This window comes from Panulirus ornatus, chromosome 46 (assembly GCF_036320965.1).
Source record: "Panulirus ornatus isolate Po-2019 chromosome 46, ASM3632096v1, whole genome shotgun sequence".
NCBI lineage: Eukaryota > Metazoa > Arthropoda > Malacostraca > Decapoda > Palinuridae > Panulirus > Panulirus ornatus.
Genome location: NC_092269.1, coordinates 27,973,459 through 27,992,441, shown reverse-complemented (window position 1 = coordinate 27,992,441; position 18,983 = coordinate 27,973,459). Strand labels below are relative to the sequence as shown.

The 18,983-nt window shown below is 49.0% G+C and overlaps 1 protein-coding gene across 3 annotated transcripts in view; it reads left to right on the top strand.

Moving 5' to 3' along the window:
• The window catches only part of LOC139763167 (probable sodium/potassium/calcium exchanger CG1090), a 362,327-nt gene that overhangs the window by 239,792 nt on the left and 103,552 nt on the right, over positions 1–18,983 (top strand). For all 3 annotated transcript variants that reach the window (XM_071688878.1, XM_071688880.1, XM_071688877.1), the window contains exons 5-6: positions 819–1,006; positions 15,103–15,320. In XM_071688878.1, coding sequence (XP_071544979.1) covers positions 819–1,006; positions 15,103–15,320 — 406 coding nt within the window. The remainder of the gene's footprint in view (positions 1–818; positions 1,007–15,102; positions 15,321–18,983) is intronic.

Here is an 18,983-nt window from a genome sequence, read left to right as displayed (position 1 = left end):
TCACTTCCCGTATACGCATAGTCTCGCACTATCACTTCCCGTGTACGCATAGTCTCACACTATCACTTCCCGTGTACGCATAGTCTCACACTATCACTTCCCGTGTACGCATAGTCTCAACTTCCCGTATACGCATAGTCTCACACTATCACTTCTCGTGTACGCATAGTTTCGCACTATCACTTCCCGTGTACGCATAGTCTCACACTATCACTTCCCGTGTACGCATAGTCTCACACTATCACTTCCCGTATACGCATAGTCTCGCACTATCAATTTCCGTATACGCATAGTCTCACACTATCACTTCCCGTATACGCATAGTCTCGCACTATCACTTCCCGTGTACGCATAGTCTCACACTATCACTTCCCGTGTACGCATAGTCTCGCAATATCACTTCCCGTATACGCATAGTCTCACACTATCACTTCCCGTATACGCATAGTCTCGCACTATCACTTCCCGTGTACGCATAGTCTCACACTATCACTTCCCGTGTCCGCATAGTCTCACACTATCACTTCCCGTGTACGCATAGTCTCGCACTATCACTTCCCGTATACGCATAGTCTCGCACTATCACTTCCCTTATACGCATAGTCTCGCACTATCACTTCCCGTGTACGCATAGTCTCACACTATCACTTCCCGTGTACGCATAGTCTCGCACTATCACTTCCCGTGTACGCATAATCTCGCACCTCCTCTTTCTACGTTCCCGTCTGCGGGTCACCTCTCCCGTGTCCGGGTGGCTGGTGTTCCCGTGTGCGTAACATCTCCCCGTGTGCGTAACTCCACCTCCCCTCCCCCTGCAGGACGACATAGGCATCAGCGGCGTCATCGGGTCGGCCGTGTTCAACATCATGTTCGTCATCTCCGTGTGCGCGCTCTTCGCCGGCCACGTCATCACCATCAACTGGTGGCCGCTCATTCGCGACTCCACCTTCTACTGCGTCTCCATCTGCGCCCTCCTCCTCACCATCTACAACGAAGAGGTCACCTGGTAAGTGCTCACCATCTTCCTCAAACCTTCTCCGTCCTTTTATGTACAAAATACTCCTCTCCTATCTTCCTAAATCCCTCCTGTTCCATCTCTGTACAGAATACTCCTCTCCTATCTTCCTAAATCCCTCCTGTTCCATCTCTGTACAAAATACTCCTCTCCTATCTTCCTAAATCCCTCCTGTTCCATCTCTGTACAGAATACTCCTCTCCCATCTTCCTAAATCCCTCCTGTTCCATCTCTGTACAAAATACTCCTCTCCTATCCTCCTTAAAGCCCTCATTATCCTCCTCTGTACAGAATACTCCTCTCCTATCTTCCTTAAATCCCTCCTGTTCCGTCTCTGTACAGACCAATCCTCACCCATCTTCCTAAAGCCTTGGATTAGCTGGGATTCCAACCCACGACCCTGTGCACCATTAGCAAACACTTCACCACAGATCCATCCATCCTCGCCTTCTCAGAGGCAACACACAGTCAATAGATATATCTTCGTCATAACCAGGACTGAACCATGACTTTAATGGCAGTATTTATTAACTGATTGTTGACCAGTCTGGATCATAGAAATATGGCGGCCCTGAGAGCTATCTCTAGCTTTGCTCTGTTTCTTTACCCTCATTCGTCTTTATCTTCGTCCATTCCTCGCTCTTCTTTGTCCATGTTTCCTAACCTCCCTCATCCTGTAACTGAACGATGATGGAGTACATCATCCAAGACTCTCTCTCTCTCTCTCTCTCTCTCTCTCTCTCTCTCTCTCTCTCTCTCTCTCTCTCTCTCTCTCTCTCTCTCTCTCCACAGTACCTAACCCTCTGGTCCAGCGTCCAGTGACGGCATTCCCTCCCTCCCTCTCGTCACGCTGCCTCGCCTCAGCTTCTCACGTCGCCTCTCCCTTCCATCACGTCTCCACCTCCTCCTCCTCCTCCTCCTCCTTGTGCTAGCTAGGGTTCGTCCCTCTCATCCATCTCCCTCACCCAGTATCCGTCCCTCTCATCCATCTCCCTCACCCAGTATTCGTCTCTCTCATCCATCTCCCTCACCCAGGGTCAGTCCCTCTCATCCATCTCCCTCACCCAGTATTCGTCCCTCTCATCCAACTCCCTCACCCAGTATTCGTCCCTCTCATCCATCTCCCTCACCCAGTATCCGTCCCTCTCATCCATCTCCCTCACCTAGTATTCCTCCCTCTCATCCATCTCCCTCACCCAGTATTCGTCTCTCTCATCCATCTCCCTCACCCAGTATCCGTCCCTCTCATCCATCTCCCTCACCTAGTATTCCTCCCTCTCATCCATCTCCCTCACCCAGTATCCGTCCCTCTCATCCATCTCCCTCACCCAGTATTCGTCTCTCTCATCCATCTCCCTCACCCAGGGTCCGTCCCTCTCATCCATCTCCCTCACCCAGTATTCGTCTCTCTCATCCATCTCCCTCACCCAGTATCCGTCCCTCTCATCCATCTCCCTCACCTAGTATTCCTCCCTCTCATCCATCTCCCTCACCCAGTATTCGTCCCTCTCATCCATCTCCCTCACCCAGTATTCGTCTCTCTCATCCATCTCCCTCATCCAGTATCCGTCCCTCTCATCCATCTCCCTCACCTAGTATTCCTCCCTCTCATCCATCTCCCTCACCCAGTATCCGTCCCTCTCATCCATCTCCCTCACCCAGTATTCGTCTCTCTCATCCATCTCCCTCACCCAGGGTCCGTCCCTCTCATCCATCTCCCTCATCCAGTATTCGTCTCTCTCATCCATCTCCCTCACCCAGGGTCCGTCCCTCTCATCCATCTCCCTCACCCAGTATTCGTCTCTCTCATCCATCTCCCTCACCCAGTATCCGTCCCTCTCATCCATCTCCCTCACCTAGTATTCCTCCCTCTCATCCATCTCCCTCACCCAGTATTCGTCCCTCTCATCCATCTCCCTCACCCAGTATTCGTCTCTCTCATCCATCTCCCTCACCCAGTATCCGTCCCTCTCATCCATCTCCCTCACCTAGTATTCCTCCCTCTCATCCATCTCCCTCACCCAGTATCCGTCCCTCTCATCCATCTCCCTCACCCAGTATTCGTCTCTCTCATCCATCTCCCTCACCCAGGGTTCGTCCCTCTCATCCATCTCCCTCACCCAGTATTCGTCTCTCTCATCCATCTCCCTCACCCAGTATCCGTCCCTCTCATCCATCTCCCTCACCCAGTATTCGTCTCTCTCATCCATCTCCCTCACCCAGGGTCCGTCCCTCTCATCCATCTCCCTCACCCAGTATTCGTCCCTCTCATCCATCTCCCTCACCCAGTATTCGTCCCTCTCATCCATCTCCCTCACCCAGTATCCGTCCCTCTCATCCATCTCCCTCACCTAGTATTCCTCCCTCTCATCCATCTCCCTCACCCAGTATTCGTCTCTCTCATCCATCTCCCTCACCCAGTATCCGTCCCTCTCATCCATCTCCCTCACCTAGTATTCCTCCCTCTCATCCATCTCCCTCACCCAGTATCCGTCCCTCTCATCCATCTCCCTCACCCAGTATTCGTCTCTCTCATCCATCTCCCTGACCCAGTATCCGTCCCTCTCATCCATCTCCCTCACCCAGTATTCGTCTCTCTCATCCATCTCCCTCACCCAGGGTCCGTCCCTCTCATCCATCTCCCTCACCCAGTATTCGTCCCTCTCATCCATCTCCCTCACCCAGTATTCGTCCCTCTCATCCATCTCCCTCACCCAGTATCCGTCCCTCTCATCCATCTCCCTCACCTAGTATTCCTCCCTCTCATCCATCTCCCTCACCCAGTATCCGTCCCTCTCATCCATCTCCCTCACCCAGTATTCGTCTCTCTCATCCATCTCCCTCACCCAGGGTCCGTCCCTCTCATCCATCTCCCTCACCCAGTATTCGTCTCTCTCATCCATCTCCCTCACCCAGTATCCGTCCCTCTCATCCATCTCCCTCACCTAGTATTCCTCCCTCTCATCCATCTCCCTCACCCAGTATTCGTCCCTCTCATCCATCTCCCTCACCCAGTATTCGTCTCTCTCATCCATCTCCCTCACCCAGTATCCGTCCCTCTCATCCATCTCCCTCACCTAGTATTCCTCCCTCTCATCCATCTCCCTCACCCAGTATCCGTCCCTCTCATCCATCTCCCTCACCCAGTATTCGTCTCTCTCATCCATCTCCCTCACCCAGGGTCCGTCCCTCTCATCCATCTCCCTCACCCAGTATTCGTCTCTCTCATCCATCTCCCTCACCCAGGGTCCGTCCCTCTCATCCATCTCCCTCACCCAGTATTCGTCCCTCTCATCCATCTCCCTCACCCAGTATCCGTCCCTCTCATCCATCTCCCTCACCCAGTATTCGTCTCTCATCCATCTCCCTCACCCAGTATCCGTCCCTCTCATCCATCTCCCTCACCCAGTATTCGTCTCTCTCATCCATCTCCCTCACCCAGTATTCGTCCCTCTCATCCATCTCCCTCACCCAGTATCCGTCCCTCTCATCCATCTCCCTCACCTAGTATTCCTCCCTCTCATCCATCTCCCTCACCCAGTATTCGTCTCTCATCCATCTCCCTCACCCAGTATCCGTCCCTCTCATCCATCTCCCTCACCTAGTATTCCTCCCTCTCATCCATCTCCCTCACCCAGTATCCGTCCCTCTCATCCATCTCCCTCACCCAGTATTCGTCTCTCTCATCCATCTCCCTCACCCAGTATTCGTCTCTCTCATCCATCTCCCTCACCCAGTATTCGTCCCTCTCATCCATCTCCCTCACCCAGTATTCGTCCCTCTCATCCTTTTTATTAATTAATACGCTTCTGTTTCCTTTCGTCGTGCACCGTCTTCATCCGTTGCCCTTCTCTGTCATCCATGTCATCTTGGACTTCCATGTGCATCCACCAATCAACAGACACCACCTGCAACCTTCATATAGCATCCACCAATCGATAGATGTCATTTAAAACCTCTCTGTCAGATCCACCAATCACGAGAAACCCCCCTGAGGACCTTCAAATACCGTCCACCAATCAAAAGAAGCCATTTAAAATCGTCATGCGATATCCGCCAACGAACGGACGCCACGTAAGCATCCTCTTGTAATCTCCACCAATCACCGCCCTTCCCTTCCCCCAAGCCATCTTGTAACACTGCAAGCGTTTTTTGGGTCGCCCGTCATCTTAATGCATCATTTGCTACCATCCCTGGTGGGCCTCTCCATCCATCCATCCATTAGCGGGATGGAGGAGTGAGGTAAAAGAGATGGAGAGAGAGAGAGAGAGAGAGAGAGAGAGAGAGAGAGAGAGAGAGAGAGAGAGAGAGAGAGAGAAAGAGAGAGAGAGAGAGAGAGGCTGTATCAAAAGAGCGGCAGGAACCTGGAGAGACTTAAGGCTGACTCCGTCTTATTTTACCTAGAAGGAGAAAAAAGATGTATGGAACTGTATGACGGGAAGGAAGGGAGGAGGGAGGGGAGTATGAGGGAAGAGGGATGGAAGAGCCATAAGGCTGTCTGGAAGTGATGGAGTTTTGGTGTCTATTGGTAAAGGAATGAGTCCCTGAACTGTTGTTAGCCAGTTAGGGTCTGGATAGGTTGTGGGGCAAGACGAGGGGGATGGGGTCTTTGGTGGTGAGAGCGAGGGGAGAGTTTAAGGAGGGTGGTGAGAGCTCAGGAGGGTTGTGAGAGTGAGGGGAGGGTTCAGAAGGGTGGTGAGAGCAAAGTGAGAGCTCAGGAGGGTGGTGAGAGTGAGGGGAGGGTTCAGGAGGGTGGTGAGAGTAAGGGGAGGGTTCAGGAGGGTGGTGAGAGTAAGGGGAGGGTTCAGGAGGGTGGTGAGAGTAAGGGGAGGGTTCAGGAGGGTGGTGAGAGTAAGGGGAGGGTTCAGGAGGGTGGTGAGAGCAAAGTGAGAGCTCAGGAGGGTGGTGAGAGTGAGGGGAGGGTTCAGGAGGGTGGTGAGAGCAAAGTGAGAGCTCAGGAGGGTGGTGAGAGTGAGGGGAGGGTTCAGGAGGGTGGTGAGAGTAAGGGGAGGGTTCAGGAGGGTGGTGAGAGCAAAGTGAGAGCTCAGGAGGGTGGTGAGAGTGAGGGGAGGGTTCAGGAGGGTGGTGAGAGTAAGGGGAGGGTTCAGGAGGGTGGTGAGAGCAAAGTGAGAGCTCAGGAGGGTGGTGAGAGTGAGGGGAGGGTTCAGGAGGGTAGTGAGAGTGAGGGAAGGGTTCAGGAGGGTGGTGAGAGTGAGGGGAGGGTTCAGGAGGGTGGTGAGAGCAAAGTGAGAGCTCAGGAGGGTGGTGAGAGTAAGGGGAGGGTTCAGGAGGGTGGTGAGAGCAAAGTGAGAGCTCAGGAGGGTGGTGAGAGAGAGGGGAGGGTTCAGGAGGGTGGTGAGAGTAAGGGGAGGGTTCAGGAGGGTGGTGAGAGTAAGGGGAGGGTTCAGTAGGGTGGTGAGAGCAAAGTGAGAGCTCAGGAGGGTGGTGAGAGTGAGGGGAGGGTTCAGGAGGTTAGTGAGAGTGAGGGAAGGGTTCAGGAGGGTGGTGAGAGTGAGGGGAGGGTTCAGGAGGGTGGTGAGAATGAGGGGAGGGTTCAGGAGGGTGGTGAGAGCAAAGTGAAAGCTCAGGAGGGTGGTGAGAGTAAGGGGAGGGTTCAGGAGGGTGGTGAAAGTAAGGGGAGGGTTCAGGAGGGTGGTGAGAGTAAGGGGAGGGTTCAGGAGGGTGGTGAGAGTGAGGGCAGGGTTCAGGAGGGTGGTGAGAGTAAGGGGAGGGTTCAGGAGGGTGGTGAGAGTGAGGGAAGGGTTCAGGAGGGTGGTGAGAGTAAGGGGAGGGTTCAGGAGGGTGGTGAGAGCAAAGTGAGAGCTCAGGAGGGTGGTGAGAGTGAGGGGAGGGTTCAGGAGGGTGGTGAGAGCAAAGTGAGAGCTCAGGAGGGTGGTGAGAGTGAGGGGAGGGTTCAGGAGGGTGGTGAGAGTGAGGGGAGGGTTCAGGAGGGTGGTGAGAGCAAAGTGAGAGCTCAGGATGGTGGTGAGAGTGAGGGGAGGGTTCAGGAGGGTGGTGAGAGCGAAGTGAGAGCTCAGGAAGGTGGTGAGAGTAAGAAGGTACAGGACGGTGGTGAGAGTGAGGGGAGAGGTCAGTATGGTGGTGTAAGTGATGGGAGAGATCCAGTATGGTGGTGAGAGTGATGGGAGAGTTCAGGAGGGTGGTGAAAGTGATGGGTGAGATCCAGTATGGTGGTGAGAGCGGGGGGAAAGTTCAGGAGGGTAGTGAGAGCGATGGGAGGGTTCAGTAGGGCGGTGAGAGTAATGGGAGAGTTCAGGAGGGTGGTGAAAGCGCGGGGGATGGGGTGGGGTTCAGGATGGTGGTGAGAGTGATGAGAGGTCAGGAGGGTGGTGGGAGTGATGGGAAAGTTTAGGAAGATGGTGAGAGTGATAGGAGAGTGATGGAAGTGAGAGTGATGGAGGAGGTCCAGTATGGTAGTGAGAGTGATAGGAGATCCATTATGGTGATGAGAACAATGGGAGAGTTCAAGAGGATGGTGAGAGTGATGGGAGAGCTAATGAGGGTCATGGAAGTGATGGTTAAGGTCAAGATGGTGGTGAGAATGATGGGAGACGTCAGGATAGCTGTGAGACTGACGGTAGAGGTCAGCATGGCTGTGAGAGTGATGGAAGAGGTCAGTATGGTGGTGAGGGTGATGGAAGAGGTTAGTATGGCGGTGAGAGTGATGGAAGAGGTTAGTATGGCGGTGAGAGTGGTGGAAGAGGTTAGTATGGTGGTGAGAGTGATGGAAGAGGTTAGTATGGTGGTGAGAGTGATGGAAGAGGTCAGTATGGTGGTGAGAGTGATGGAAGAGGTCAGGATAGTGGAGAGAGTGATGGAAAAGGTCAAGATGGTGGTGACAAAGATAAGAGATGACAGGATGGTGTTGCGTGGGTCGGATGAGGTCTGGATGGTGGGGAGAGCTGATGGGAGAGGGTGTGGGAGAGTGTGGTCGGGAGAGGTTGTCATGGAGCTCCTCTCTCACCGTGAACGCCCATCGATAATGGCAAACATCGTCCTAGGATCCCCTCCTTGTAAACATCTAATATTGACAAACATCGTAAATATTCCCGTAAACATTTCCTGAATGTTGACGTAAATATCTTTCTTTTCTTTCTTTCGTACTATTCGCCATTTCCCGCGTTAGCGAAGTAGCGTTAAGAACAGAGGACTGGGCCTTTGAGGGAATATCCTCACCTGGCCCCCTTCTCTGTTCCTTCTTTTGGAAAAAAAGAATAAAGGGAGGGAGTGGGGGCAGGAAATCCTCCCCTCTCGTTTATATATATTTGGTAAACAGAGAAGAGGTAGTGAAAGCTTTGCGGAAGATGAAAGCCGGCAAGGCAGCAGGTTTGGATGGTATTGCAGTGGAATTTATTAAAAAAGGGGGTGACTGTATTGTTGACTGGTTGGTAAGGTTATTTAATGTATGTATGACTCATGGTGAGGTGCCTGAGGATTGGCGGAATGCGTGCATAGTGCCATTGTACAAAGGCAAAGGGGATAAGAGTGAGTGCTCAAATTACAGAGGTATAAGTTTGTTGAGTATTCCTTGTAAATTATATGGGAGGGTATTGATTGAGAGGGTGAAGGCATGTACAGAGCATCAGATTGGGGAAGAGCAGTGTGGTTTCAGAAGTGGTAGAGGATGTGTGGATCAGGTGTTTGCTTTGAAGAATGTATGTGAGAAATACTTAGAAAAGCAAATGGATTTGTATGTAGCATTTATGGATCTGGAGAAGGCATATGATAGAGTTGATAGAGATGCTCTGTGGAAGGTATTAAGAATATATGGTGTGGGAGGAAAGTTGTTAGAAGCAGTGAAAAGTTTTTATCGAGGATGTAAGGCATGTGTACGGGTAGGAAGAGAGGAAAGTGATTGGTTCTCAGTGAATGTAGGTTTGCGGCAGGGGTGTGTGATGTCTCCATGGTTGTTTAATTTGTTTATGGATGGGGTTGTTAGGGAGGTAAATGCAAGAGTTTTGGAAAGAGGGGCAAGTATGAAGTCTGTTGGGGATGAGAGAGCTTGGGAAGTGAGTCAGTTGTTGTTCGCTGATGATACAGCGCTGGTGGCTGATTCATGTGAGAAACTGCAGATGCTGGTGACTGAGTTTGGTAAAGTGTGTGGAAGAAGAAAGTTAAGAGTAAATGTGAATAAGAGCAAGGTTATTAGGTACAGTAGGGTTGAGGGTCAAGTCAATTGGGAGGTGAGTTTGAATGGAGAAAAACTGGAGGAAGTGAAGTGTTTTAGATATCTGGGAGTGGATCTGGCAGCGGATGGAACCATGGAAGCGGAAGTGGATCATAGGGTGGGGGAGGGGGCGAAAATTCTGGGGGCCTTGAAGAATGTGTGGAAGTCGAGAACATTATCTCGGAAAGCAAAAATGGGTATGTTTGAAGGAATAGTGGTTCCAACAATGTTGTATGGTTGCGAGGCGTGGACTATGGATAGAGTTGTGCGCAGGAGGATGGATGTGCTGGAAACGAGATGTTTGAGGACAATGTGTGGTGTGAGGTGGTTTGATCGAGTGAGTAACGTAAGGGTAAGAGAGATGTGTGGAAATAAAAAGAGCGTGGTTGAGAGAGCAGAAGAGGGTGTTTTGAAGTGGTTTGGGCACATGGAGAGAATGAGTGAGGAAAGATTGACCAAGAGGATATATGTGTCGGAGGTGGAGGGAACGAGGAGAAGAGGGAGACCAAATTGGAGGTGGAAAGATGGAGTGAAAAAGATTTTGTGTGATCGGGGCCTGAACATGCAGGAGGGTGAAAGGAGGGCAAGGAATAGAGTGAATTGGAGCGATGTGGTATACCGGGGTTGACGTGCTGTCAGTGGATTGAATCAAGGCATGTGAAGCGTCTGGGGTAAACCATGGAAAGCTGTGTAGGTATGTATATTTGCGTGTGTGGACGTATGTATATACATGTGTATGGGGGGGGTTGGGCCATTTCTTTCGTCTGTTTCCTTGCGCTACCTCGCAAACGCGGGAGACAGCGACAAAGTATAATAAAAATGAATATATATATATATATATATATATATATATATATATATATATATATTATTTTTTTTGTTTTGTTTTGCTTTGTCGCTGTCTCCCGCGTTTGCGAGGTAGCGCAAGGAAACAGACGAAAGAAATGGCCCAACCCACCCCCATACACAATGTATATACATACACGTCCACACACGCAAATATACATACCTATACATCTCAATGTACACATATATATACATACACAGACACATACATATATACCCATGCACACAATTCACACTGTCTGCCTTTATTCATTCCCATCGCCACCTCGCCACACATGAAATACCTTCCCCCTCCCCCCTCATGTGTGCGAGGTAGCACTAGGAAAAGACAACAAAGGCCCCATTCGTTCACACTCAGTCTCTAGCTGTCATGCAATAATGCCCGAAACCACAGCTCCCTTTCCACATCCAGGCCCCACACAACTTTCCATGGTTTACCCCAGACGCTTCACATGCCCTGATTCAACCCACTGACAGCACGTCAACTCCGGTATACCACATCGATCCAATTCACTCTATTCCTTGCCCTCCTTTCACCCTCCTGCATGTTCAGGCCCCGATCACACAAAATCTTTTTCACTCCATCTTTCCACCTCCAATTTGGTCTCCCACTTCTCCTCGTTCCCTCCACCTCCGACACATATATCCTCTTGGTCAATCTTTCCTCACTCATTCTCTCCATGTGCCCAAACCATTTCAAAACACCCTCTTCTGCTCTCTCAACCACGCTCTTTTTATTTCCACACATCTCTCTTACCCTTACATTAGTTACTCCATCAAACCACCTCACACCACACATTGTCCTCAAATATCTCATTTCCAGCACATCCACCCTCCTGCGCACAACTCTATCCATAGCCCACGCCTCGCAACCATACAACATTGTTGGAACCACTATTCCTTCAAACATACTCATTTTTGCTTTCCGAGATAATGTTCTCGACTTCCACACATTCTTCAAGGCTCCCTGGATTTTCGCCCCCTCCCCCACCCTATGATTCACTTCCGCTTCCATGGTTCCATCCGCTGCCAGATCCACTCCCAGATATCTAAAACACTTCACTTCCTCCAGTTTTTCTCCATTCAAACTTACCTCCCAATTGATTGACCCTCAACCCTACTGTACCTAATAACCTTGCTCTTATTCACATTTACTCTTAACCTTCTTCTTTCACACGCTTTACCAAACTCAGTCACCAGCTTCTGCAGTTTCTCACATGAATCATCCACCAGCGCTGTATCATCAGCGAACAACAACTGAGTCACTTCCCAAGCTCTCTCATCCACAACAGACTTCATACTTGCCCCTCTTTCCAAAACTCTTGCATTCACCTCCCTAACAACCCCATCCATAAATAAATTAAACAACCATGGAGACATCAAACACCCCTGCCGCAAACCTACATTCACTGAGAACCAATCACTTTCCTCTCTTCCTACACGTACACATGCCTTACATCCTCGATAAAAACTTTTCACCGCTTCTAACAACTTGCTTCCCACACCATATATTCTTAATACCTTCCAAAGAGCATCTCTATCAACTCTATCATATGCCTTCTCCAGATCCATAAATGGATTTAATACAAATCCATTTGCTTTTCTAAGTATTTCTCACATACATTCTTCAAAGCAAACACCTGATCCACACATCCTCTACCACTTCTGAAACCACACTGCTCTTCCCCAATCTGATGCTCTGTACATGCCTTCACCCTCTCAATCAATACCCTCCCATATAATTTACCAGGAATACTCAACAAACTTATACCTCTGTAATTTAAGCACTCACTCTTATCCCCTTTGGCTTTGTTCAATGGCACTATGCACGCATTCCGCCAATCCTCAGGCACCTCACCATGAGTCATACATACATTGAATAACCTTACCAACCAGTCAACAATACAGTCACCCCCTTTTTTCATAAATTCCACTGCAATACCATCCAAACCTGCTGCCTTGCCGGCTTTCATCTTCCGCAAAGCTTTTGCTACCTCTTCTCTGTATATATATATATATATATATATATATATATATATATATATATATATATATATATATATATATATATATTTAATGTATGTATGTATGTAGGACTCATGGTGAGGTGCCTGAGGATTGGCGGAATGCGTGCATAGTGCCATTGAACAAAGCCAAAGGGGATAAGAGTGAGTGCTTAAATTACAGAGGTATAAGTTTGTTGAGTATTCCTGGTAAATTATATGGGAGGGTATTGATTGAGAGGGTGAAGGCATGTACAGAGCATCAGATTGGGGAAGAGCAGTGTGGTTTCAGAAGTGGTAGAGGATGTGTGGATCAGGTGTTTGCTTTGAAGAATGTATGTGAGAAATACTTAGAAAAGCAAATGGATTTGTATGTAGCATTTATGGATCTGGAGAAGGCATATGATAGAGTTGATAGAGATGCTCTGTGGAAGGTATTAAGAATATATGGTGTGGGAGGAAAGTTGTTAGAAGCAGTGAAAAGTTTTTATCGAGGATGTAAGGCATGTGTACGGGTAGGAAGAGAGGAAAGTGATTGGTTCTCAGTGAATGTAGGTTTGCGGCAGGGGTGTGTGATGTCTCCATGGTTGTTTAATTTGTTTATGGATGGGGTTGTTAGGGAGGTGAATGCAAGAGTTTTGGAAAGAGGGGCAAGTATGAAGTCTGTTGTGGATGAGAGAGCTTGGGAAGTGACTCAGTTGTTGTTCGCTGATGATACAGCGCTGGTGGCTGATTCATGTGAGAAGCTGCAGAAGCTGGTGACTGAGTTTGGTAAAGTGTGTGAAAGAAGAAAGTTAAGAGTAAATGTGAATAAGAGCAAGGTTATTAGGTACAGTAGGGTTGAGGGTCAAGTCAATTGGGAGGTAAGTTTGAATGGAGAAAAACTGGAGGAAGTAAAGTGTTTTAGATATCTGGGAGTGGATGTGGCAGCGGATGGAACCATGGAAGCGGAAGTGAATCATAGGGTGGGGGAGGGGGCGAAAATCCTGGGAGCCTTGAAGAATGTGTGGAAGTCGAGAACATTATCTCGGAAAGCAAAAATGAGTATGTTTGAAGGAATAGTGGTTCCAACAATGTTGTATGGTTGCGAGGCGTGGGCTATGGATAGAGTTGTGCGCAGGAGGGTGGATGTGCTGGAAATGAGATGTTTGAGGACAATGTGTGGTGTGAGGTGGTTTGATGGAGTAAGTAATGTAAGGGTAAGAGAGATGTGTGGAAATAAAAAGAGCGTGGTTGAGAGAGCAGAAGAGGGTGTTTTGAAATGGTTTGGGCACATGGAGAGAATGAGTGAGGAAAGATTGACCAAGAGGATATATGTGTCGGAGGTGGAGGGAACGAGGAGAAGTGGGTGACCAAATTGGAGGTGGAAAAATGGAGTAAAAAAGATTTTGTGTGATCGGAGCCTGAACATGCAGGAGGGTGAAAGAAGGGCAAGGAATAGAGTGAATAGGATCGATGCGGTATACCGGGATTGACGTGCTGTCAGTGGATTGAATCAGGGCATGTGAAGCGTCTGGGGTAAACCATGGAAAGTTGTGTGGGGCCTGGATGTGGAAAGGGAGCTGTGGTTTCGGGTATTATTGCGTGGCAGCTAGAGACTGAGTGTGAACGAATGGGGCCTTTGTTGTCTTTTCCTAGTGCTACCTCGCACACATGAGGGGGGAGGGGGAAGGTATTCCATGTGTGGCGAGGTGGCGATGGGAGTGAATAGGGGCAGGCAGTGTGAATTGTGTGCAAGGGTATATATGTATGTGTCTGTGTATGTATATATATGTGTACATTGAGATGTATAGGTATGTATATTTGCGTGTGTGGACGTGTGTGTGTATACATTGTGTATGGGGGTGGGTTGGGCCATTTCTTTCGTCTGTTTCCTTGCGCTACCTCGCAAACGCGGGAGACAGCGACAAAGCAAAATAAATAGATAATAATAATATATATATATATATATATATATATATATATATATATATATATATATATATATATATATATATCAATGTTTTGATAAGTATCCAAATCAACATTTCAATAAACAGTGAATTGAACTGTAGCCAACGTAACAGTGAATATCTTAAGTTGACGGGAGTTTTTTCTAGGTAAGGAATTGTGGTTGATATTGAAAAATCGTAGTTTCTACTCTGAAAAATCAAACTGTGGCTTAATAAACACATCTTACGACAAGAACCAATTCTTTTCATTGTTAGTTTGGTGGTCTGTATCTATCCCTCCCCCGAATATTCTGTTTACTCATCTCTTGAATGTTCTCTTTACCCTTCCTCCATCCCATCCCTTGAATATTGTCTTTACTTCAAATATCTGATGTACCCTTTCTTAAAATATTCTGCTTATCTTTATCCCAGATATTCTACTTACCCTTTCCTTAATTATTCTTCTCGCCCTTTCCCTTGATATTCTTCTTATCCTTTCCCCAGATATTCTGATGGTATTCCTAAAGAAAAATCTTTACCTAAAATAAAATCTCATTAGTCGATTTTCATCTAAGTATACGTTAAACGTGAATGTATAACCTGCTCATGATTCCCAGACCTTTAGTGTTCAACATGCGCACGATACGCCTCAGAGATACAGCCTCGTGTGGATATTGTTGTTTGTAAACATTCTGACAGATCAACATTCAGCGGAACCATTCTCCCTGACACATATTCAGTGGAACTAGGCAATACATACACACAGTAATACTCGGGTAAGCCACGTCTCTGCTGCATGTATAGTACGTTGTGGATGATGGCGCGGTGCCATACCCCCACTTTCCTCAGCAGGTACGCGTCTCCCGATACCGTTGGTACCTTATGGTACAGTCATCCTTATGGTACAGTCATCCTTATGGTACAGTCATCCTTATGGTACAGTCATCCTTATGGTACAGTCATCCTTGTGACTTCACCCTCACTGTCGTGGGTACGAGTCCACCTCATCCCTCATGTTCTTGATGCAGCTGCCGCACCTAATGCATCTTGCCAGACCGATGGCGGAGGTACAATTAATCAATAAAGGCCACTCTCCCTCTCTCTCTCTCCCTACCTCAGGTACGAGTCCATGTTCCTGCTGCTGCTGTACCTCCTGTATATCGTCATGATGTGGCACAACTCCCGGCTGGAGGCATGGGCCAACACCCTCAACATCCCCTTCAAAAACGCCACCAGGGAGGAGAAGTCGTCCCTCTTCGGCACTAAGCCCATGCCTCCGGTGGGGGAGGGCGATCTGAAGGAAGGTGACCCAGCCAACCCCGATATGGATGGCCAAGGTAGGTGTCACTCCGCCACGTGTCATGTGTGTCATCAGAACCCTGCAGTTAGATGGTGGTGACTTGATCCATTCGTCTGTGACGAGAAGTAAAAAGTAAGTTAGGCGCACTCATGCTCTTACCCACCTGTATCTAAGATCCAGTAGCTCTTGGGTGCGAGGATTGCAAGGAAGTTTTGGTTCAGTGGTATATCAAGTGTTGTAGTCAGTGGTGTGTCCACGGTCACATAATCAGTGGTAGGTGGGTGGCTGTCGTCTGGTAGTATCCTGGGTCATCTGTCCTCCTGTGGTTTACATTCATCGTTCATAAAGTAATCACTCATAGTGAGAGGGGGGTTGAGGCTCAGGAGAGTTACACGTCAGACAGGAATTCCCTCACCGAAGTCTCCATCTACAGCACTTGGCCGATGGGAAATACAGGGAAATACAGATTCCCGAACGCCTCAACCAGGTGATACAGCAGTGTGTATTACCACACAGATGTATGTCCAATACTGAAGCCATGATAGATCTCAGTCCTTTGACTTGGTAATACTTCCAGAGGACGGAAAATCATAGTCTCTCGCTGTGATGGTGTGTCGTATTCTGGCATCCATGTTTCAGCTGACGCCATGTTCTCTCTCTCTCTCTCTCTCTCTCTCTCTCTCTCTCTCTCTCTCTCTCTCTCTCTCTCTCTCTCTCTCTCTCTCTCTCTCTCTCTCTCTCTCTCATCCCCCCTCTGTCTCCCTTCCCCCCATTCCCCGCCATTTCACTCCCCCTACCCTCTCCCACCATCCCACTCTCCCCTCCCCTCTCCCTCCCTTCCACTCCCTCTCTACTCTCCCGACCTTTTTCTCACAGCTAATTATGTTGTCAATAAGCTCCCCAGAAGAGTAGCATCTTTACTCCTCCACCATTCTCCTTGTCCCCTTACCTCCTTCATCCTCCCCTCTCCCGGACGCTCCCCCCTCTCCCCTCCTTTACAGCTTATCTAAGGAGGGGGGGGGATGGCCCCAGGTGTAGCACGTTATTGATCCCTAAAAAAAATCAGGAGTGAGGACTCTATCAGGTCCAGCCCTTCTAATGTTTAGCATGGAGCTCTGGCCTTCCCTAGTCTTCAACTCCCTCATTAACCAGGTGACCTGGCCGGGGTCACATGTGACCCAGTGTACAGGTTATCATCAACTCTGAAGGCTCAGGGTCCATCAGGGAAGCAAGGGTCAAGGGGTGGTCCACCATGAACGAAGGTCTAGACTTTTGAATGTCAGGGCTGACCTGTGGTAATCACCAGGTCATGTTGATATCACCAGGGCTTGCTGTGAAAGACCTGAACGAAGTCTATCACCACCACACGTTCACCACCACCACACGTTCACCTCCACCGCACGTTCACCACCACCACACGTTCACCTCCACCACACGTTCACCTCCACCACACGTTCACCTCCACCACACGTTCACCACCACCACACGTTCACCTCCACCGCACGTTCACCACCACCACACGTTCACCACCACCACACGTTCACCTCCACCACACGTTCACCACCACCACACGTTCACCTCCACCACACGTTCACCTCCACCACATGTTCACCACCACCACATGTTCACTATCACTGCACGTTCGCAATCACCATACGTTCATTATCACACATTCGTATCGGCACCACATGTCCACCACTGTATATACGCCACATCACGTTCTTCACCCTTCCATCCCCAACCCCATCGTTCGTTTTCTCCCAATGTAGAATGTGGTTCGCTCGGGACTTTACGATTGAAGTAACGACCGCCTAAGTTGTTCAGTACGAGGTACAGTCCGTGTTCAAAATTTTCCCCCAGTGCCGAGTTCAATATTCTCTTGATTTCAAAGTTCAGCAGTTTCTGAACGCAGGTTCAACATTTTTTCTAAGTTCGGTGATTTTTTTGGGGGGTGGGGTGGGGGTGGGGTGGGGGTAGGGTGGGGGGTTAGTTTTCAAGTGAGACCGGGTTGATGTGGTCTTGGCCAGCCACCCCGGGTAACATAGTCATGTCGACCTTTACCGGGATGACTCTGAACTGTGCCTTTGGTATGAACCTGGGTAGGTAAGTCAGGGAGACAGGCTGCTGCCCACCCACCCACGGGAACCCCAGACATAAAGCAGGATGTGGTCAAGTTTAGCCACACGAAGACATAAGTGGGTATCATAGACGTCGCCCTCACCATCCATCTTTTACGTTATCATCTTCAAACTTCTCTCTTTCTCCTTCATCACCTCACTCCTCCACCTCGACCTACTCTGCCACTCCACCCTACTCCACTCCTCCTCTTCAACCTCCATTCTCCACCCTCTGGGAAGTCCACTGAAGTAATTGCCCAAGTTTTCGGAGACGTGCAGAAGATACCATTCTTATAGACTCTCTGGAACGTGACGGATCAGAGGCTTCACCTCCTGCTGGGGGACTTAGCCGCGGGAGGGGCTCGTGGGAGGCCATCCCGTCCCTGTGGATGGATGGATAGGTGTGTCATCCTTGGCCCAGGACTGCTCTGGAGGACAACAACAAGGAAGAACCTGAGTGAATAGAGTCGTCGATGATTAGGCTGGCACTTATTGACGTATGCTCGAGTACAAAATGAAGATTAAAGGATTCAGATGCACACTTAATGTTCTTCCTGGGGATCAGATAGTAAACAGATGGAGATATGTTTGTGCTTATATCCATCCAACTCATAATGTATCAACTCAAGTGTAGTGGATGTCATGTTCTGATGTTCTCTTGACGTATCTTTCCATGGTTCTAGTCCTATAAAGGCCATCGAATTGCTCCCCTGTGCACTTTTCGAGGCCCTGGTGACTCAAGGGAAGCGAATTTAGCCACAGTTCATCTCGGATGGCTTGAGTCTCCTTATTCTGGTACTTTGATGGTACTTCTAAAAAGACCTGAGGGTTCCACTAGTAATCCTGATCTCTACTAAAGGATCTGAGGATCTTTGAAACAGTCTAGATCCCCTCCTGAAGGGGGTGAGGATCCTACTAGCCATCTGGATCTAGTAGAAGAGCTTGATCCTACAGAAAAATCTGGACTTCCACCTGAAAGACCTGGCGATCCTATAAACTGTACGGACTCCACTTGAAGGATCCAAACCGTCTGATATTACAGTCCACTTCACAATCCCTTTCAACGATCCAGGAATGGTGCTAAGTAGGTACAAATGAATGACCTGCAGGTCGTAACTGATAGTCTGGACCCCTTCCCCCCTTACTCTAAAAGAAAGGACCTATAACCAACTAGCTGGATGGATCCTATTTGAAGGACTCTGGGTAGCTGACTTGCAGGCCGGATCCCCTGTTGAAGAACCTAGAGATCCAAGGACTCTGTGTTATTAGTTGCATGCCGGATGGATCCCTTGCAGAACCTAGAGATCCGAGGACTGTGCAGGTTGGATCCCCTGTAGAAGAACCTAGAGATCCGAGGACTGTGCAGGTTGGATACCCTGTAGAAGAACCTAGAGATCCTTGCAACTGTAGGTTACAAGGATTGTCTAACTACACCCGGGCACCTATAAAGCTCTTTCTAATAACTCTAGATGATTCTTCGTTACCTCACTATCATACCAACTGCCGTTGTTGGTGGTGGAATAGGATAACACTAAGTTTGGCTGATTAGTCTCCTTAATGTGATATCTGGTCAGCATCGCCAT